At 33.8% G+C, this 22,723-nt stretch overlaps 3 protein-coding genes across 3 annotated transcripts; 1 reads left to right on the plus strand and 2 right to left on the minus strand.

The window, feature by feature from the left end:
• The first annotated feature begins 1,392 nt into the window (after positions 1-1,392).
• Positions 1,393-3,272, plus strand: LOC110684357 (solute carrier family 25 member 44-like). Its single transcript, XM_021860809.1, has one exon. It carries the CDS (start codon positions 2,020-2,022, stop codon positions 3,058-3,060), a length of 1,041 nt encoding a protein of 346 aa, XP_021716501.1. The 5' UTR covers positions 1,393-2,019; the 3' UTR covers positions 3,061-3,272.
• A 2,377-nt stretch (positions 3,273-5,649) lies between these two features.
• On the minus strand, positions 5,650-10,464 carry LOC110684359 (PHD finger protein ALFIN-LIKE 4-like). The gene is made up of 5 exons (XM_021860812.1): positions 10,078-10,464; positions 9,822-9,854; positions 8,045-8,273; positions 6,997-7,141; positions 5,650-6,258 (listed from the first exon to the last, which is right to left on the minus strand). The coding sequence occupies exons 1-5, from the start codon at positions 10,172-10,174 to the stop codon at positions 5,998-6,000; spliced, it is 765 nt and encodes a 254-aa protein (XP_021716504.1). The 5' UTR covers positions 10,175-10,464; the 3' UTR covers positions 5,650-5,997.
• A 921-nt stretch (positions 10,465-11,385) lies between these two features.
• LOC110684358 (nuclear transcription factor Y subunit A-3-like) lies at positions 11,386-19,515 on the minus strand. Its single transcript, XM_021860810.1, has 6 exons — positions 19,030-19,515; positions 16,949-17,255; positions 15,197-15,309; positions 15,027-15,098; positions 12,654-12,809; positions 11,386-12,151 (listed from the first exon to the last, which is right to left on the minus strand). Exons 2-6 carry the CDS (start codon positions 17,109-17,111, stop codon positions 11,798-11,800), a joined length of 858 nt encoding a protein of 285 aa, XP_021716502.1. The 5' UTR covers positions 17,112-17,255; positions 19,030-19,515; the 3' UTR covers positions 11,386-11,797.
• Positions 19,516-22,723: the final 3,208 nt, after the last annotated feature.

The following is a 22,723-nucleotide window of genomic DNA, read 5'->3' on the forward strand; positions in this document are numbered from 1 at the left end:
TTATTCTTTGATGACTTTTCGAAAATCAAGAAAGATACCGTTTGATCAGGTGGGCACGTTTGTCAGACCAACAGGCCAACTATAATGTAAATCTAGAATGGACCAACAGGTGTCCGTTTTAATTGGATCACTCGTAGAATTTTATTAAATTTTCACCAAACATATAGAATTAAATTAAATTACCAATCTCCTGCATTAATTTATCTTAGCCAATTGATTAAAGCCATGTCATGAAATAACGCCGTGTTTTGTGAGTGATCATCAATTCCATCACATTGGGCCAAGATCAACCTCATTGGGCCTAAAAAGACAAAGTTATAAGTTGATTTGTATTTTGGATATTGGATTTTGTTTTGGGAAGCATTACAATATTTGGGATAGAAATTGAAATGCATTGTGCTTCTCAATTTTATTTTATTTTTTTTTAAAAAAATACTTGATCAATTGAACCTAACCTGAGTCACCTTGATTTTACCAATCTCATAGTCATACTCATCAACCAATTGACTATTGGTATAGTGGTGATGGGGACTACACTTGGTAGGAAGGATATGTGTTCAATCCCTCACAACAACAATTAGGAGGGGACTGGAACCTAACCACCCATAATTGATCCCCGAATCTGGATTAGCCCAAAGGTTGAAACGGGTAGAACACCAAAAAAAAGCCATACTCATACCAGTATCATTCACAAATAAATATTACGAAGTATGCATTCTTCTAATTCTATACATTTATGTATACAAATAGTAAATATGTTTATTAAAAAATTGTTTTTTGAATTTTTAATAGAAAAGATTATATATAAATCATGGCATATATTACTTTCTCCGTTCTTTTTTTCTTCACTTGTTTCATTTATCACACTTGCCGATGCATAATTTTAACCATGAATAACTTTAATTCTCCACAAGTACAAGTTACAAAATTATGTAATAGGATAACACTTACTGAGATAATTCTAACAAGATCTCACATGAATATGTTTTTTCCTTACATATAATGATGTAATTCACAGAAGCAATCAATGTAAGAGTGATGAATAGTGTAAAAGTCAAAGCGAGTCCAATAAAATAAAACTAACAAATACAGTAAAAACATATACATATCCCTAAAAACACTTTACCAATATAATAAAACCAGATAAATACAAGTATCAATTTTTATTTTTTTTTCCTTCACAAGATCATCCTTCTAAAACACTACTAATTTATATTGAGCATTTTTTTTTGTCTTCTGAGGGAACTTTTGAGCATCCCTTAATCCTTATGCAAGTTGTGAAAACACAGAAAAAACAAAGCTCCTGAAACCGGATAAGGGTAACCGAGTCACAGTCACAGCCCACGTGGCCAGCTCGTGCTTGGACAAAACCTAGAATCAAGGCCAAAAGCCCTAACACTAACCGACACGTGTCAGTAATTCACTCATTCTCCTAAACCCCCTTTCTCCTCATTCCTCAATACAACACTTTCTACTCCTCCCACCACTTCTGCCCTTCACAACTCACCTCTTTCTCTCTCTTTCACCCCTTTTTCTGGGTTTATATTTATCACATCATCAAAAAATGGGTTAAATTTGTTTTCTGGGAATAAATATTCTTATTTTGGAAGATTGGTTTCTTTAATTTTAATCTCAAATTTTAGTAAAAACAGACAAATTTATTCGTTTTTTATATATATATATATTTTTTTTACAAGTAAATAATGCTAGATCTTTTCCCTGTTCTTTTATTTCGCTCTAAAATCTGGGTTAGAAAACGCAAAAAATCCCAAGCTTCCCGTTAAATTTGATTAATTTTTTTGTCAGTTGGATTAATCTAACAAATTCCCCTGTATAAATTATAAACCCCTGTAATTATAACCAATTTTTTTCAGGTTTTGTGGGTAGTTTTTGTCGATTACCTTTTCTGGGTTTGATTTTGTTGATTTTTGTATATAAATCCTCTAAAAAAAAAATCCCAAAAAAAATTAGAAATTCTGGGTAGTTTGTAAAGTTTCCAAAATTGGAAGAATCGAAAAGATGAGCTTAGGCACAGCAGAAGAAGAATCAAAGGAAGAAATCCACATTCCGGCAGATATAAACTGGGAAATGTTAGACAAATCCAAGTTTTTCATCCTTGGTGCTGGTTTATTTTCCGGCGTATCGGCCGCCCTGTACCCTGCCGTAGTCCTGAAGACCCGGCAGCAGGTCGGCCGATACTCGCAACGATCCTGCAGTCTTACGACTGCTATGTATATCGTGCGAAGCGAGGGGTTCCGAGCCCTGTATAGAGGGTTCGGAACCTCTCTAACCGGAACCATACCCGCGAGGGCGCTGTATATGACCGCCCTCGAGGTGACCAAGAGTAGTGTAGGTGCCACTACTCTTGGTCTTGGTTTCGCTGAGCCCACGGCGGCTGCTATTGCCAATGCTGCAGCTGGCGTATCAGCCGCCGTTGCGGCTCAGCTTGTATGGACACCGGTTGATGTTGTAAGCCAAAGATTAATGGTGCAAAATAGTAGAGGAAATCTTAGCAAGATGAGGTATGCTAATGGGGTTGATGGGTTCAAGCAAATTATCAAATCAGATGGATTTAGAGGATTATATAGAGGTTTTGGTATATCTATATTGACTTATGCACCTTCTAATGCGGTTTGGTGGGCGTCTTACTCGGTTGCTCAACGCCTCATTTGGGGTGGAATTGGGTGCTACTTTTGTAAAAGAGATGATCCTAGTGGTGGTGATGAGGTGACAACTACTTATAGGCCGGATTCGAAGGCGGTGATGGTGGTTCAAGGTGTGAGTGCTGCAATGGCTGGTGGTGCATCCGCTTTGATCACAATGCCTTTGGATACAATCAAGACTAGGTTGCAAGTGTTGGATAGTGAGGAGAATGGGCGTAGTAGAGGCCCTACGGTGGCTCAAACGGTGCGTAATTTGGTCCGGGAAGGCGGCTGGACAGCGTGCTATCGAGGGCTTGGGCCACGGTGTGCTTCCATGTCGATGTCGGCCACCACCATGATCACTACTTATGAGTTTCTTAAGAGGTTGTCAGCCAAGACCCAAGAGGGTGTGACATAGTTGTAGGTCAATAACTCAATATACAGGGGAAAAATAGGAGTAAGAGATCAAAATGTAATGCAGAGAACAAGTTATTATCTGTCTTTTGTAACCCTAAATCTCCTTGTTTGATCCCTTATTTTGTTAAATTTAACAGGAGAATTAGGAGTTTTAATGAATGTAATCCCTTTCAAATTCACAAAAATGAATACATGTTCCTGTTTTTTTGACAATTAATGTTGCTAATATTATAACATCCATTAAATATTTTGGAATTACTACTTGGTTTTTTCACTTCTTCACTCTAAATTCCTTGTGTATGCAAAGAACATAAATTTCTAAGATTGATGTACAATACAATCTTATTTACATATGATAAGGAAAAAGTAAGAAAAGTGGGATATTATGCCTACTCACTTTTGATTTGAAAAATGAAAGATGGGGACAACTTGCAAAGTATTCCAAAGTAAATATCCTTTCAAAGTTATGATAACATCTCAAGCCAAGAATGGCCCTCACATTGCTTTCATGTGCCAAAAGTATATGAATTCTAAACAATTTTAGATCACGGTTGTTTTAAAGGAAGGCAAGCACAAGTAACTTGCTATACCTTTGCTCTAATTATTATCGGATCAAGTTTGAGGGCTAAGTTTCTACAAAGAAATAAGCTTCAAAACGTACAAACTAAAAAGCAATAAATTATTCGGTTGAAATAACTAATCAACCAATGAATATGTATGGTAGACACCAGTAAAGTTCACAAGATAAACAAAGTTTTATTTCCATAACGAGTTAATCACAAAACCATAATAGACAACTCCAAAATGGCAAATGAAATCAACAATTACACAAATTTAGGGACATGTATGAAAAACTCACAATTTTTTTTACAGGATAAATAGTAGTTTATCAAAAAACAGAAATACATAGCGAAAAATCTTGCTAAAAATGATGTAACACAACCAGAAAATAACATTAGTTAGGTCATGATATTCTCGAAAGTTTCATGAAATGTCAAGCACCAAATTTATATAATACAACAGTCACGACTCACGAGTAATTTACGAGAGAAACAATATCAACAAGTAGTGTTGTCATGTTCTTTGTACAAAGAAAACAAAAACAAGAAATTTGTCTATCAATATTAATTGTGCAAGTTAATGTAACACAATCAAATAGCGTTAATTCTAAATTATAGTCGTTTTTAGTGTGCGCGTTCCCCATATGGATCAGAATAACTTATTTCATCACTAATAAAACACAATCATATTTTCGATCTACTTATGTATACTTCTTCCAACATACACATAAGAATATGAATCTTTGCTTCCATTGAGATTGAAATGGAACTAGTCATATGTCAAGTTTTCCTTGATTGGAAAAATAGTATCTATCAACTCATAGAATAATTAGAATCAAGAAGCTTCTAGTCCAAATTTAATAATATGAATTCTTAAAAGGCAAGAGGAAGAGCAGTTGGGGTCATAAAACTCATAATCAGATAGTGTTGCTTTATCTCAAGTTGGATAATCAAATTAGTTTTTTAATTTTGACAGTGGACGACATAAAGTTTGCTTGCATCTAGGAGTATCTATTTTTTAAGTAATTAATTTTTATTTTTTTTCCTCTGGTTTGACAAATTCAACGGGATCTTGATTGATAATGCTTTTAATTAACATTAACTACTTTTTCACAATATATATTACTAGTATCAATTTTATTATCAACATCACCCACAAATGTTGGATTTATTTGATTTGTTGAAGATCACTTATGGAAAGACAATCAGATTGATTTTACAATTAAACTTAATATCTTATGCCAACTTGTTTAGCTATTTTAGCTCTATTATGTCTTGAGAAAACATAACAACCTTAATTAAATTATTTTGACATTTCAGAGAAAACTCATTTTGAATTTGTAGTTCAATCAGTATTGATCATCACGAATCAGCCTTGATCGATGTAGTATATATGATGGAACCAATTTTAATTAGCTAAAACGTTTCACATCAATAAAATTTAATCGATTTAAACAATTTTTATCAGCAAAAACCAGTTTTTATTAATTAAAACGATTCTGAGCAACAAAATTTACTCGATTTAGTAAGAATGTACACCCTCCGTCTCAAAAAATTCATAAAGAAGAAACTGACCTAACTTCTCAAATTCACACAAGGATTGCAGGTAATCCAAAGTAATAGTTAGGTCTAAAGAATCTACAACCATTGTCTAAGCTTAATTGATTAATCTCTTTTCAGATCGTGCAAATGCAGGAAAGTTGTTCTTATTGTCAACTTTTCATAATAAAATTCAGACCCACTTACCAACAAGTATACATATCGAGTATAGTTTCACCAACCATGATAGACTGATAGTTAAAGATAAAGATTCGCCAAATATACAGAGACATGTTGATACTCTCTTAATATAGGTACTAAATATAAAAAGGCATCCCATGTTCTCTATTAATACTAGTATATACTCTCTTCATTTCATATAATTATACTACACAATTCACATATTGTTGAAGGCGGTGTGGGATAAATCGTGCCCTCTATAATGGTAATAAGAACTGGGGATCGACATCAAAACAGAAAAACTGTACCTGTAAGTGGCCCGAACAAAATAATTCCAGTCATTTTCTTTGAAAAATCCTAGTAAGTTGATGCAATACACTTGAAAACTTAAATACTTGTCTGCAAAATTAAGTACTATTGAACTAATTATGTTTGCAGACAATAATTAGGATTAAACTAATAATAGAAAATTTATCGACCTCAATGAGGTATAATCTACAGGCTTAATAAGTTCAGGTCTACTACCAAAGATCCTAGATCCTAAGAGAAGTTCTAGAGACATGCACAAGTTGTAGCCGATAAGAGCATACATAACTAATGGACAGGAGCGAAGGTTAACTTGGTACCCCATGTCAGGCAACAATGTGGGTTTCATGTATTCACGGTCGAGCTCTCTTGTTACTGCAAGAAGGGCATTTGTACTGCTTGATGTGCTCAGCTCTGGCGGGAGTGATCTTCACACACTTTCCATGGAACCACGTTTCGCATATGTCACAGCAAATCCAGAACTCATCTGATGCATAGCTTTCTGCGCATGCCCCACAAAGAGTATCCCCGTGCTCATCCTCATCCTGATCATCTTCTAAGCCCTCCTCTTCTTCCTCCACCTTCTGTGGAGTAACCTTTGAGTACTTGTTGCCCTGCAATCCAAGGTTTGAATTTCAAGTTCTCATTTAAATTACTAGCAAAGATGACATAATTTGAAGATAGAAAAGAAACTGCTGCTACATTAAATTAATAAGCTGATATATCAGAAGAAAATGTTCTCCCCTTGAACAAAATATAAAGTAGGTTTGGTGTCCAAGAAAAGTCATACCGCTACCTAATTGAATCTAGTCATTCCCCATACAAACCAGGAAACAGAGAAAGACGAACCCAACTTATTACTCGTATACATCAAACAAATATATTTGTATGAACTATGATTTAAGGCTGCTTTCACAAAAACAGTGAATAAAGATAAATATATACATAATAAATAAATAATTAATTAAAAAAGCAACCCAGCACCATCATTTAATGTGGCTGACAACCCAGCACCCATAATCCTTGTCTCAATTCATGCAGTTTATAAAAAAATAAAAAAGGAGCAACAAACTGCAATACCAAAGATAAAAGCCAATTCGACCAACCCATAAATCACACCATCAATATTCAACACCACTACACAGACTCAGTATCTACTAATACGTAATATTTGCACCTTGTAGTATTGAACAAATACAAATCAGATAGGATGAACTACAAAGATGTTATTATATGGTCTGCAGTATTTAAATGACATCTTAGCCTAGTAACCAACACATAGAGCAAGAAAGAGTGGCCAATAAAGTAAACATCAACGTACAAGGCATAAACAGAAATAAAAGGATCATTACCGATTTGGAGTTAGAGTTTGACTTTGGCTTGTTGTTGCTGTGATTAGGAGTCAAAGATCTCTCTTTCACTGGTTTATTCTTAGCAGAGCCGGTCACAACCTCAAATATAGTAGGGAGTTCATTAACCATATGAAACAACCGCTTCCTACATCACACAAATCAGCTAATATTCAACAAAATAGAAAGATGCAATAAGATCAACCCCCATATTCCCTTTCATCAAGTACGAAAATAAAAAGACACAAACCCTGACAAGATCATTAACCAAATAAAGAACTTAGCTAATGAAAAACCATAGATGATACTTCCTTGATACTAAATATATGACATTACGAAATAGCCATATTTGCCAATGGACTGTACTGCTCCAATAGCAGTAACAAATATTAGTAACAGTTCATCATCCCCTCTAAGTATAGTTGAAAGGAATTCATTGGCCCTCCTCATTGCATTGAGAGGAAAATATTAGTGCAAACTCCATGATGTAACTACTTTCAACACATCTGAAAGCAACACATCATAATTTGATGAGGGAAACCAGCCCAAAAAGCTGCTATTACACAGCTAGTAAAACTTTGAACAGCATGTGTACTCCATCTATCAAGAAAAACCAATTTTGTAACTATTTGGGTCTCAATACATCAATCACTGCACACTTCCATTCTAATATCAGAAAAGCCACACACCACTCAGCTGAACTACCTTCAAGAAAATTTAACAACAAAAATGAGAGCATCAGAGTTCACTGGTACTGGTACTGGTACAAAAAAGAAGAGCTACCAACACCACCCAATGGCTCCAATATCAAGCAATAAACTACTTAAATTACAAAATACTCAAATTTATGACCATACCACAAACTCTATAACTAACATGTCAATGCCATGCACTATGCATGTTTACCGGGGTACTACACATGATCATGCAAATGCTACCAGGAATTAAGTGTAATTATACCAAAGAGAAGGTTGGGGAGGGGGGAGGGGGAGGTGATGTGTCTGATTGCACAATTTCAAATTCAAAATCAAAACAGGGTTACACGCAGTACCTTTCAGCTTTATCAAACCCAAACCTAGCTCCGAAGTAGAATGCAACAGAAAGCAACCAGGCATCACTGTGAACAGCAACCAGAGCTAGCCAATCCTTCTCCTGCATCCCATCCCTTGCAAAATTTATGCCCAAAGCAGGCTCAGGAAGCTCAGGAGGTACCTCTTCAGCAGGAAGATTGACTTCCCACTGCTCACTGGGGAATCCGTACAAGCAAAGGTTTTCTTTCTCTGTAGAGCAACATAAATTCATTTAGATTGTTACACAATTTAGAAGGATGGTAAAAGGAACACATGTAGAATACAGTGTGAACTAGCCAGTAAATGTTATACTCCGTAGCAGATTAGTATAATTCAGATCGCAGAGAGAGGTTATAAAGTACGCAAAATTGCCATAAATAGTAACTTAAATGCATTACAGCTGAATAAATAAATAGTTGCATAAATCATGCACCATGCATCTTTCAATATCTTGAAATGATTTCATAATTGACCAATAAATTGACAAAAAACATGATAAAGTCGTATGAGAATTTCCCAAACAAAGAACCCCAATACTCACGTATATTAGTGACAGAGGCACAGAGCTCAAAAACAATACTCCTTCAGTAAATGACATTCATTCAGTAAATCTTCAAAATAAAATATAGCATGTATAAGAAAAACATGTCTACCTAGATTTACAAAGACTGCAATCCAAAAATGATAATAAACTTAGTGCACTCACTTGCATAAATACCTCATCAAACCGTTGTTCTAAAATCATATTGTGCTAACTGGAGGCTAAGTCTACAGAGTCAAAGTCTTTTATCTGATTCACCATGGCATAAGACATGGGAACAAAATATAATACAATCAAATTGCACAGCAAAGAAAACCAGTAAAACTGTTCACTTAATAACAAACCACAAGAATTACGGAAAGTACCCACCATGTGTGCACACATTATTACAGGCACACAAATTATTGTTCAGACGATAACTCGATAAGTGACAAAAACTTAATGCAGGCAAGCTACACCAAACATTGACAGCTCCAAATAGCAAACAAAATCACTAATTCTACAGGGGCATTTTCGTAAACAAGCAGAAGAATAATCCTTTGGAGCATAATTAACTACTCACGAAGCAAGATGAATGACGAAGTATACAATTAATCACCAGCCTAACCTAAACATTACTCCGTAACACATACTTGTACCATATACTACAAGACACATCAACTGTGTTTCAATTCAACCACTAAACGAAAGACACGAATAAACGACAATAGTTTCTCAATTTCATAGCTTTGTATGTATACAAAAACACCACGGGACTCGTATAAACGAAAACATTCCATATTCACAGAGACACAGAATCAAAATCTCATAACACGATTCAAACCCCGCGCAAAACAGTCAAACATACCAATAACAAGCAAAATCACCCTGTTTCTTTAACATACCTCCCCTTTTTTTTTAATCTTTTTTGCAAACAACATTTACAAAAATTTCCAACATCAACCATTGCACACAAGCACAAATTCAAAAAACTGAGCAATCAAACTGGTTCAAACAGTACAAACAAAAGTTAACATCAACTCAATTATACATTAATGAACAGACACTCATCACACACATCAAATCAAAACAATTCAATGAAATTCAAACGAGTTTATCAAAATCAAATTCGCAACTTTCATTTCAACTCAAACCCACTAACCTCAACCCAAACAAAAAAAATATTAAAATGAAATACAGAAATGAAAATAAAAACATAGAGAGAGATAAACCCTAACCTGGGTCACACTGTTGGTAGAATTCCTCAACGTCTGCCAAAAAAAATCAAAAAGGTAAGAATTAACAAAAATTACATCAGAAAAATTAAAATAAAAAAGCATAATTTATACTATGTGAAGAAAATTCAAAAAATAATAATTCAAAAAATTCAACCCAGTAAATTTTTCCCGGGAATTTCGCACAACATTGGACACCAGAAACCAAAAACCCAGAAAAAAAAAAAATGAAAAAAAAAACCCAAAAAAAGTGACAAACCATTAGTGAGAGCCTTAATCAAACCAGCACGACGACCCTTAAAATCTCTAAAAACTTCTTCAACAGTTCGAGGGTTGTACTGCGCTCCAATATCCATTGTTCTAGAGAATTATCCGATAAAATTAAAAAATTACAGAGAATTTCTGGGAAATAAAAATGGAGAAAATTGAGAAAGTCAGGAGGTTGAAGAAGGAGAGAGAAATTTGAAATAAATAAAAAAAGAAAAAATGGGGGAATAATAAAAATATTAATAATGGGGGGAGTTTAAGAAATGAGAATGAGGGTTAACTTAACTATATTGGATATGTGGGCGACGAGTCCGAGACTAGTCAAGACTCACCACTTTTTTTTTTGGTAATTTTTTTCAAGTTTTACTAATTTGGATAATTCTTGTCAATCTTAAACTTAAAAATAAAAAACAAAAAAAAAAAACAAAATTTGGTAGGCAGTACGAGTAACTTTTAGTTTTTGAGGCTAGTTAGGTAGATTAGGGTTCAGAGTTCAGATACTAGGTTGCTTGTATCGACATATTTTTAGCTCGCTATTTAATGAAGGGTAAAAGAGGGAATTTTCTAAACTCTTAAGAATAGGGTATAGGCAAAAAGATTTACCCTAAGAATAGTATTGCGAAGCTCTAACTAAAAAATTAAGGGTAATGATATACGGAGTACTTCCTAGGTACTCGTAGCATTTAGGCTAAGATTAAGCATTTAATATATTTTCTAATTTGGTACGGAGCATTAGTTTGCAAAAAATGATAAAATCACGTGCAAATCATTTTAATTAATATATATTTTCATTTTTTTACTTTAAACTCCTTATAGGGTTATATATAGTATTTTCCAAAAAATAATCCGAATACTCGCTACATTGATAGAAAGGATTGCACCAAAAAAAAAATGACTTAAAAGGTCTCGAAAGTCCTGAAAAGCAACCTAAGCAAAAGAATTACCCCTTCCTACCCATGGAGATGATAGGTGGAACTTCAATAGATGTAAATTCAATCAATAAATGTAAATTTGGTTCATTTATTTATGGTATAACTCCCTTGGCTTGTGTAAACAATCGACTTAGGTCTTTTATGTCCATCATCACTTCATCAGTCCATGGTCCAAGGTCCAAGGCCCTTTTTTTGGGTTTTTTTTTTAGTGACTAAAATGTAGTTTATACTCTACTTCATGAAAATTGAATATTTTTAGTGACTTACATTGTGTGAAATAGAGTATAAACTAAAATCCCTTTAATAGAAACACACATTATACATTTCAATTGTAATATTAAATTACAGTAAACCTATTCATCAACAAGTAAAAAGAAAATAAATGGTCAAATTAGTATAATTATGAACCAACATATTCAAAATACAAATAAAATACTCGTAAAAGAGTTAAAGTTGCCAAGCTCCATGTCCAACAAGCAGCTTGACATTAATCAAAGTGTAAATTTACACAAATGATAATAATGTTATCCCATAATAACAAATCACCATACTAATCCACTTTCTTCCAACCAAGTTTATTTGTCACATCATTCAGAAAGTAATTAGAAAGAACTTAATCTCTACACTTCGAAAATTAGACAGCTTATAAAACTTAACACAAAGCAGAAAGTAACTGAGCCAAGGATGACTTCCCTTTTAAGGAATGATGATCAACCACCAAAATCTCTTCCGGGTGATTTCTCAACCGGAGTGTTGATCGGGGTGCTGTTTTTCACCCCCTCAAATATAGTTCTCCGTGCTACCACCACCTAGCACCGCTTCACCATAGCCTGATGAGTAGTTAGAGAACCTAAATTCCAGTGGATGGTAGATATCATCACTGTTGGAGGTACTAGTGACATCGGAACAAGAAGTTGTGGAGGTGCCTTCTCCATAGTTTTCTTGCTTGCGAATTTCAGAACCTGATGGATTTCCAGCCAAATGTAGTGAAATTGTGCCTGAAACCTTGTTATGGTCCTTGGTAGTTTGAGCTGTAGGGTTGGATTCTTGGAGCTTTTTCATGTTAAGAAAACGCCCACCAGATCCCCGGGTCCGCTTCAATGCATGTTGGTGTCGGGATTCATGAAGATATGGCTGCAAATATCAGCGAAGTATTAGGATTTTGACAGTAGCAAGGCACCCTTAACGCCACAAGTCGAATCATTGGATTGTAGTAGTAGTATAAAACTACTAATTAGCACCAAGATTTTATTTTAACTTGACAAAATACATTATTAAGAGGTAGCAAAAACTTTTAGATGAGGTAACTTTTTGAATAAAGTGCTATGTGTAATTATCAATTCCCACAGCCTGAGACGAGCCTGTTCAAGGCACTGCACGGCATGAAGCCTCCAAGGTGGGTTGTAGTATGTACAATACTAGTGAGCAGCAGTACAGCAAGGCTATGATCCTAATATGGTTAAGAGCAGAAAGGCCCAGGATTGTTTAAAAGCTGTTAAAACATCTTAGAGAAATAATATGATCAAGAAGAGGGTTCACAAAAGAATCTATATATTACATGTCAATATGTCATATAACATTATAACATACCCTCATTCTAGCATGTTTTTGCAGTAAATACAGGCAAGTTCAGTACCTTTCGGTTTTTGGCAAGTTTGTTCTGAGCCTCAAGCTTAGCACGATGCTGTCTCCTCCTTAAGATACCATGATACTGCTTTGCATTGACATAAATGGGATCACTTGCTGAAAAATCAAGAGGGAGAGGAACTCGAGCAGGCATGATTCCCATCATCTGGGTAAAGGGGAGTACCCCAAAATGATTCACAGGTAAGTACCACCTCATGAGAGGATAGAGGAAAGATCTTAAATGGTGAGGCATTAAACACAGTGCTTTAAATAAATATGCTGGTTGGATGACCAATTAGGGCATTCATTAAGAAATCATTAGTCGTAGAATCTACAGCGTGGAAACCACGAGGAAATAAAAAAATCATATATTTGAGCAACTTGGAAATTCTACCCTACTAAAGATAGTAATTAGATAACATAGTATCAAATCTTTCAGCAACTTGAGTGTTCCACACCTACTAAAAATAGTGAACATCTAACAGTAATGCCACCAAAGTTCTATATTTAAATGAAACTTTAATATAAGCATGACACCGAGCAATTCTTTTTATATAACCAAAGCCGGTAAAATATGAACATAGAATAGATTTCTTTTTTTTTTTTTAATTAAAGGAAAGAAGCATATAATACCAACAAAAATGACACTTGTATAATAATAATAAAATTGGAAAAAAAAGAAGCATATATACCAACAAAAATGACACTTGTATATTAGACATAATGCTTGTATATTAGACATAAAAGATTCAACTCGGACTTGGTGGAAGTCAACCCAATACAACTTAGCAACTCAAATACAAAACCCAACTCACCCTGATGAGAATACAAAAAAGACATGTTTGGGTTGAGATTTTGACCCATTTAATGAAATACTTCGTACTTGAAGTAAAGGTTCACATTTACAGCCTAAAATGACTTCTTAAACTGTTAAAACCATTAATGACATTTTAAACCATTTGATATTTAGCCGTGAAGTTCTACGAAGTAAACATATTATATGAAAATCCAAAAAAGGGGATGGCAACATCTGATTCCTACACAATTCATTGAAAGAAATGCAATCTGAATATGAAAAACCAAACAGAGTCCAATGCAAGTCGTAAGTGTTACATGAAATCCGATCCAATCCAATTATTACTGCTAGTCTGCTACCTAAGCATATAATAGGTTTAAATTTTTTAAGATAATAAAGTTTGTACCACTAAATTAGAGTAAGCATAGTCTAGCGGCTCTAACCTAGAACTAGTACTATATACTAGCGGCTCAAACCTAGAACTAGTACTATATACTATCTTAACTGGTGTTATAGCCCGGATCTGATTCAATTACAACCCGATCTCAGGGAAAGACTCCAATTTGATTCTGAAAATTACAGTCGGAATCCAATTTTAAAAAATTTGAATCAGAATAAACGTCAGTAAATCCGATTCTGATTCGACCTATGGCCAATCCAAACCAAAAAAAAGTGCTACTATATCGCAACTTATTTAAACCTGGGAGATGTGTCAAATTATAGTAACCTCTATAACGTATAGGAAGTTTGAATTGACATTTTCAACCCGTTTAATACATGGACTTGGATCCGGTTAAAGAACACTCAACCCACTATTATAATTTATAAGCACGTATACAAACCCAACTCAACAGTCTGTTTGCCATCCCAAGAAAAAGGGTTTCAAATAATGAATGGGAAGAAAAGATTGAAAACGAAAGACCTAGACCTGTACATATATATATTTGCCGAATTGCATCTTAGGAACACTGCTAACTTATAGCAACTTTTTCAGATTTTTATACCGCAATTAGATTTGTCAAACTTGCGTTTTGTAGTAACTTAATAAAAATCCGGGAATTATTCCAAGGTCTTTCACGACTATAATAGGCAACAAGTGATTATAATATTTTCTACTACAACCAATTATTCCACAAATGAAATTAAGTGCCAACTTTAACAATCCATAACCAAATATTAAACATTGACAACAAATTATTCGTACCTGACTTCAGCTTAGACAAGAAGGTTTGGAAAGGACCACAACTGAACTAGAGCTAGAATCTATTAGACACATACTGATATAAACAAGTGGCAATAATGAAATCCACTATCCTAACACAGATATAAAGTTTGGACCACTAAAAACTTTACTTATCATTATATTTCGGCTAAGACAAATACGCTCCAGGCCATCCATATAATTGCCCAAACCATTCCTATATCAGACCATTTACGAGGCAGAAGATGGGCAACAAATCCCAGCAATTTAGCAATAGATAAGATTACAGATTATAAAGGAATTAGTTTCTTAAATTACTCGACATAGTTTTTAAAGGTAATTTTCCCATAAAGTTAACTGATATTCCCTATAAAGAGTGGTCTTACCACAGCTTGAGGCGCATATGTTGACATTACACCATTGTAGTGTTGATCAGGAAAAGAGACAGCAAACTGAGGCTGAAATGAATTATAAAAAATCATAAATAAAAATGAATCCCTAAAAATCATTATCACAGTTGGTAATTTGAAAATACCAAGTCGTATAATACACTTACAATGGCTTGGTTAAAATCAGTCTGCAGAGGGGGTAAGGTGTAATCCTGAGTTCCCATTGAGAAGTTGAATTTATACTCGCTACTTTCATGTTTCCCATGGGTTACATTATAACCTGGATGAAGAAGAAAACATAAGTTATCCCAGCTATTATCTGAATCCAAAATCTCTCATTACATAATCTCTCATAACCATAACAGCACAATTACCAATTTACTGAAGACCTAACAAGACTCAAACATTTATATTATATACACATATAAACATTTAGATGATAGACTATAGGCCACCTCTACATTTTGCATTGTCCCAAAATAATAGGCCAATGTTTTAAATTTAGTAAGTTAAACTTTGAACGTTCAAAAATTACCATAAATGATAACTTCGGTTGAGCATTCAAAGAGATACGACATTGTTATGGTGGTAAGGTAAAGATTAACAGTGAAGGGTAGTTGTGGAAGTTCAAATCAATATCTTAATAAACACCCAGAATCAAACAGACATAGCTTCTTAATTAGGGATAGAGAGAAATATTTAATATGCAACCTGCAGAGAACATGATTACACGTGAACCAGAGAAAAAGCAAAAGGAAGAAACACATTGAAGTGGAAGTGGATTTCATATTTAGCATTTAGAAAAATAAATTATGAACAGTCACGGCAAGGTAAAAGATTGAAGAAGCAAATTTCTTTTCCATTCTACAACTAGTGCTTGAACAAAATGGAGACGTACTAAAACTAGCATAGACAGATAGCACAAAGGTGACTGCATTAACAGTGAGCCTGTTACTTTAATGATTGCTAGTTTGCTACACTGCCTACACACATTCACAGGCACAGGTAAAGAGCTCAGGAGTCGGTTATTTGGTGATCACTAAGCTAATACTAAGAAATGATTTTTTTACAAGCAAATCTCGCTCATTATTAAGCTCATTTGGCTTTATTTACAAATAAAGTGGTCACAGTGGTTTCAGCTTTATCGATGTTGAGCAGAAGTAGGGTGTCATCAATCATATAACCACAGTTTAAGACTTGCTTGAGGAAAGGAAGAATTCGGCTCAACATCATCAACATAAAAGAAGATTAAGTGTGTAAGTTGCAGAAATTAGATCCCACACAACTATAGTAGCTATCAATGCTTCATATCATATGCATATAACTTCACCAGCCTGAATTTTACTTGATTAGCAATGAGCCTACGAAGCAAAACTGTTGCACCATAAGTTCCCACTGTTTACAACCAATTCTTATGTAAAATCTTAACTAGCAAATACTGCTTCTTTCCCAAAACAATCTTCTTCTTTGATTTAGAGCAATCTCCAAGGTTTAACTTTTCTTCAAGTACAGCCATGAAAAATAATTCAGTCGAAAGCAAGTCATATGGACAAGAAATAAAGAAATTGATATCCAGATTTGTTGGCAGAGGCAAAGATGGCAAAAGGAAAGCTATTCATGATGACAAAACTGAAGTTTATAGAGGATGGAATTAACAACAAATGGATGAGAAAAATAAATGTTCTCTCATTCCTTCTATAAAACCTTCCAAATCAAACTTTACTACTCACTATGATTATATTTTTCTCAACAAAATTATCACCCATACTTCTAATTTCAAAACGTACACAAGTCGTTAAGGGCACATTAGCACAGAACAGAGTATATCTTGAGCAGAGACAAAATGTTACGGATATCAACAACCAAGCAACTCAAACTCAATCTAAGCACGCATTGGATTCAGTAGCGGTAATTATTACCTGATTGCGCAAAACTCATGCTTTGAGTATGAAGGTCATTTTCTCCAAAGCTAGCAGAGCTGGTATAAAATTGACCAGTTGATTGAGTTGAACATGAATCCTGATCTTGTAATGAAAAATCCAACAACTTTGCACCCTGATAGCGTTGAGCAGGAACTCCCATTTTCAAGTTTAAAAAATGGATTTAGGAGATTCTGGATGAGTTTAATGGATGGCCACCGCAACTGGCAGCTAAAGCGAAATGAGTAGTTGATATAGCAACACTTGAATCTGCTTCCTTCTTGGATCCTATATTTCTTGTCGATAACTGTGACAGAAATCCCAGTACGTCAATATAAAGAGAACGTTCTTCAGAATATGGCTTTTTGATAGCTTAGAATAATTGAGAAATCAGGAAAATAAACTTATGCTAGAGGTGTAAACCGTGTAATCGATTGGTATCACAAACTGATAGATGCTCTGTCTATCTGCAACTTAAAGTCTCGCGTTTACTCAACAAGTTAACATCCAAGCTAAACATATGATCTGGTTTAGATTGCCAACCACCCACCCCCAACACACAGGCATAGCTGATCTGTTTATCTATAGCCAAGTTCCTCATGTTCATTCAGCACCCAAGCTATTATGATCTTATGGGTGATCAAAATCCCTCCCTCCCCCCCCCCCCCACCCCACCCCCACGGCCCACAGGCTAAGATCACCCATGTAGTAACTTGAAAACAATCATTCAGCAACAAAAGCAGCACCTAAAGTCCAGTTCTAGTCGACGAAAATTTATGATCATGGACAGTGTTGACACATGCCTACTGCTACCATACAGTTCAAGCAACAAAAGAACTACCAGCCATAATTTATTCCACAAAATACACTTATGCCAAGCCAAACTAAATTCTGCATCCATACAACACTATACCTAGACCAGAATGAAATTCCACAACTTGCACTTGGGGTCTCCCTGTTAGTTTTTTAAAAGGTTTGAAGCTTTCTCAACTCAAGATTATTCAAATCTACACAGTTGCTCATCCTCTACAGTCTACAGTGCTCCAGAACCATAGGCAACTTAATGAATGCTTGAATAGTGCACGATTTGATAAACTTTCTCCATGAATCCAAGATAAACAAGGTTTGGTATGTAAGAAGCTGGATTTAAAGAGATTACTTGAAACACCCTTAAATTCTTTTTGCTAAAAAAAAAATCCATTGCATATAGCAGAGCCGCAGCCAAACCAAATTTATTTTTCTTCTAACTGGTCTCACAGACTTACGTCATCCAAGCCGTTTTTCATTATTAATTCCTAACATAGATAACAAACAGATTGGGATATTTATGCGCATTTCCATAAATCACTACAAAATTGTAGACCACAATAATAGAGAAAAGAAAACCAATCTATGACATATGAAGAATATAATATAGGTTATTATTATCGAAATTAAATAGGATCAATGTGAATGTAAAGGTACATGGAGATTCAACAACAAAAAAACAATTGAAGACGCGGTACAAGGAGATTCAACAATAAAAACCAGTTGAAGACGCGATCCGGCAACTTGAAGCAGCTATGATGATAAATAACTAAAGAGGGTCAACGGCATGTCTAGGGAAACTATATAAGCCACACCAGATATTCATGCTTAGGTTATCAGGAAAACCTCTAAAATATGTACAAAATCTAATTTTATAAAACCTAATTTTAACTGCAATTTGATACCCAGAGTAGCAACTTTTTTTACCACTAGAAGTCAAATCTCAATTCAACCAGAAATGGAAAGAAAACAGACCACTAACAGAACTGAATCCAGAAACAGTAAGCTTGTAGCAGAAATTGAGACTTTTCAATTAGCATAATACTAAAACAAGATTAACAACAACCCAGCTAAATACATGATTTTATTTTTTTCATTACAACCTCAAAACCCCAAATTAAGAAATGGATATACATACCCAAATTAGCAAGAACATATTTTTATCACATTATAAATCAATAAAAGTACACCCAGAAAAATTGAAAGCAAAAATAGTACAAAACCCATCAAATTAAGAGAATTAATAAAGAGAAAAAGAGGGTTGAAGAAAAAACCTTTAGCTTTTGAGCATATCTCCAATTTTCTCTCACTCTTTCTCTCTCTAAGTAAATCTGTTTCTGGGAAAAATCTTGGGCTTTACTGCAAAGAATGGGCCAATAATAGGCAAAGGAACTCCAAAAGCGACGGATTCTTGCCTCCTTCAAAGCGCCAAGAAAGATAAACTCTCCTCAAAAGGCTAAAATACTGAAATTCACCATTATCATCCCACCATAGTCTCCTTTTTCTAAACATTAATTTATTGGCAAAATATAAAACTATAGGATATACTCAAAAACTGTATATCTGTACAGAATTATTTCTAAATAAAATTGTGAATAAAATATCGAGTTATACTAGTGTTTGTGTTTATGTTTAACCAAAAAGACAGGAGAGTAGACAAAGAAAGGCATGTGCTTGACTTGTACCAAAGTGGGTAGTCAGCCGCCCTCTTAGTGTTTGAGGGCATCACAACCATGCGCCAAATCTCACTTGATCTTGCCCAAATATTGTATTAGCCAAGTCCCAATTTGATTATATCAATGCATTTGACTAGGTATATATTACGTTTTTTTTGTTTTGGCAAAGCAGTAACGAGGGTTAGCCGACAATACAAATTCGATATTATTGTCTAGACTAATCAGTCCATGGGCTTTACAGTCTATTACAATATTAACAAATTGAAACACACATTATTTCTCCTTTACATAAACAGTTACAAATTACATTAAATTATTAAAGAATGACTTTTTATGGTATGGGAGGACAACTAGTGGGGCATCAATTTTTTGATTCGTGTGTGCCGCATAATCGCACCAATAGACTTAGACACTTAGGGTATGTTCTGATTTACTGAACTGAACTAAAGTGAACTGATTGGAGCTGAGCTGAACTGAACAGAATAAAGTTGAAATGAATTGTTTATGAGAGAAGAAAATTAGGAACTGAACTGAACTAAACTGATTGAAACTGAAGTGGAATTAAGCTGAAGAGAAAAGACCCTTAGTTATGATAAAGATAGGATGGTGCTGTTAAAGTGAAGTTGATATTAAATGTGGTACAGGACAAATTTTTCACGAGGCTATTGAATACGTGTCCGATTAGAAATAATTCTATTTTATAAGTATCATTTTCTGAACAATTTAAAATTTAACATATTGTAGTACAAAAATAGCTCTTGGACAATTCAAGAGAATTAATTTTGTTTTTAAATTATACTCGTATAGTTTCAAATAAAAACTCCCTTAGTGAAATATAATATACCTATTGCCACCATTGTTTATATTTTAACCATTAGGTTGGATGGGGGGAGTAGGAAACCAAGTTGTGAGATGGAAGAGATGTGGAGGAGGGAGAAAAGGCTAGGGCATGGTGTTGGATGGACAACGTGGATAAGTAATTTAGAGGTTTCGCTAGATAGAAAAGAGAGAATAAAAGAATAATACTATGTAAGATGTAAGAGTAAAAATATCGTTTAACGTGATAGTAATTCAATGAATATTACAAAATTGCGATTTAAATACCTAACAAGGATTAGCTATTAATTTTTTTTTTTAAAAAAAAAAAAAAAAAAAACATTTTCCTAATATAAATTGTTGGACTTTTTCTTAAATGATCAAACAAGTGAACAACTAATCTCTCTTTAATTTGAAAGCTACTATATGTTGACTTCTTGTCCAAATTTTTGCAACCAAACACACCTTTGTCTCAATAATTGCACACATAACTTAATTCGTATGGTATAATGTTATCTTAGAGTTATTATTGGCTAATAACAGTATCTTTAACTCAACAAAAATTAAAAATTAGTCAACTGTCATGTCCAATTCTAATAAGGCCGATCATGCAATAGTTATTCCTTATTTTTGTTTGACTAGAACAATTATTCTAAATTTAATAATTCAAATCTCGTAAAATAAAAAATAATAGCTCTATCAAACACTAAATAATGTTTATGGGGGGTTGTTGGGAAGTTGATTTTGTTGATCGGTAAGCCCTAAGCTAGCTATTTGGCATGGTAAAAATCGAAAGTAAGATGTCACTAAACAAATGATACTTTCAAATAATAATTAAACAAACTTAAGGGGCTAAGTCACATAAAGTAAATTATTTATGGTGCTAAATGACAAAAATTTATACGTTCTCTGATCAAGACACAAGTTTTATAACCCTCTAACCATATAACATTTTTTTTTTACTTCTCATGATTAAAAACAATTTGTAATAACATAATTAATGCTAAGTTAATTATAATGTAATTTTGCAATATTTATCTTTATTTAAAATAGATGGAGCAACCCTAAATAACCAAATTGGTACACTTATTTGCCATAAGACAAATATGTTTGACCACCTTAGAAAAAATGAATTTTGAGTAAAGTATAAGATTCATAAATCATAATCATAACAAACAACATGGATTCTCTTACCTAGAGAAAAAAAAAAGGTGAATTAATATAAAATACAAATTTATAATTTCAAGAAATGACGATTGACGAGGAGTATGAAAACACCATCGTTAGTTGCCCTCTTACATCACCATCTTATTTTACCCACCAATGTTGGTACTTACTCTTTAATCTTTATATTAAGTGTTTGTCCCTTTGCATTAATTGGTGGAAGTATAATTATCAATTCTTATCTTGTAATATTTTGTACTACTTTGTATATAAAATACTAATATCACTAATTGGTCACTAAAGTATCAGGTTGTATAAGATTATGTATTGCTTTTGTTTTCATCCATACTTATCTTCACCCAAGTCATCTTTTATTCCCTACTTGTATCAAGATCTTGTCTTGATCCAAAAGTTGGATACTTTTTGCTTTTGTCATCCTTGATCAAATAACTTCTTGTGTATAAAATAAATTTAATAAAGATATTTTGTGCTCCTTTTTTTTATCCAAAAAAAGTGACGTTTAAGGTTATCTTAATTGATTATTAGCTCAATAATGTATTGCTTTAGCTAATAATCACTTGCAAATATTTAGGGATGATCCTTGTAAATACTAAGGCTATAGCCTTTTAATATATATATCTTCTAGTTATGTTAAAAAAAAAAATTGATTATTAGCTCAATAATGTATTGCTATTAATTTTCAATGTAACGTAAAATGACAGATTTTACAATATTATGGTTATTTATACTTGAAATTGGAAAGGAATGTATTAACATTATTCTTGTTAGGGGAAAAAAATGAAAAATGAAAAAAGAAAGGGTTTGAATTTTAATGAAATGCTCAAAGAGTCAAGGCATACTCACATAACAATATAGAGACATTGTTTTTCTTGCTTAAGTAGTCTTATGATATCTATGTTGATTTTTTTTTTTTTTTTTTGTGTGTGTGTGTGTGTGTGTGTGTGTGTGGATGAGTAGGAAAATACAACTTGAGTACTTGGTGGATTTTGAATATCCAAACACTTTAGATATCAAAATCATTTCCAAGATAATGATGTTAGTCTGTTAGATGTCATTTGGGATAATCTCAAAAAGAAAAATTACCTCAAGAGTCAAGACGTAAACAATATATTACCATAGTAAGATCCTTCAGATCACTTGTGGTACAATAAAAATTATTGAATAAAATGTTGAGAGTGAATATACAATGCCAATTACTCGATTAGCCATGATCATCTCGGCCTTTTAAATTTACACTTCACAGTTTCATCTGCTTGCATAAATTGAGTAAACCAGTTTCAAGAAAGATCTC

This window comes from Chenopodium quinoa, unplaced genomic scaffold (assembly GCF_001683475.1).
Source record: "Chenopodium quinoa cultivar QQ74 unplaced genomic scaffold, ASM168347v1, whole genome shotgun sequence".
Taxonomy (NCBI): domain Eukaryota; kingdom Viridiplantae; phylum Streptophyta; class Magnoliopsida; order Caryophyllales; family Amaranthaceae; genus Chenopodium; species Chenopodium quinoa.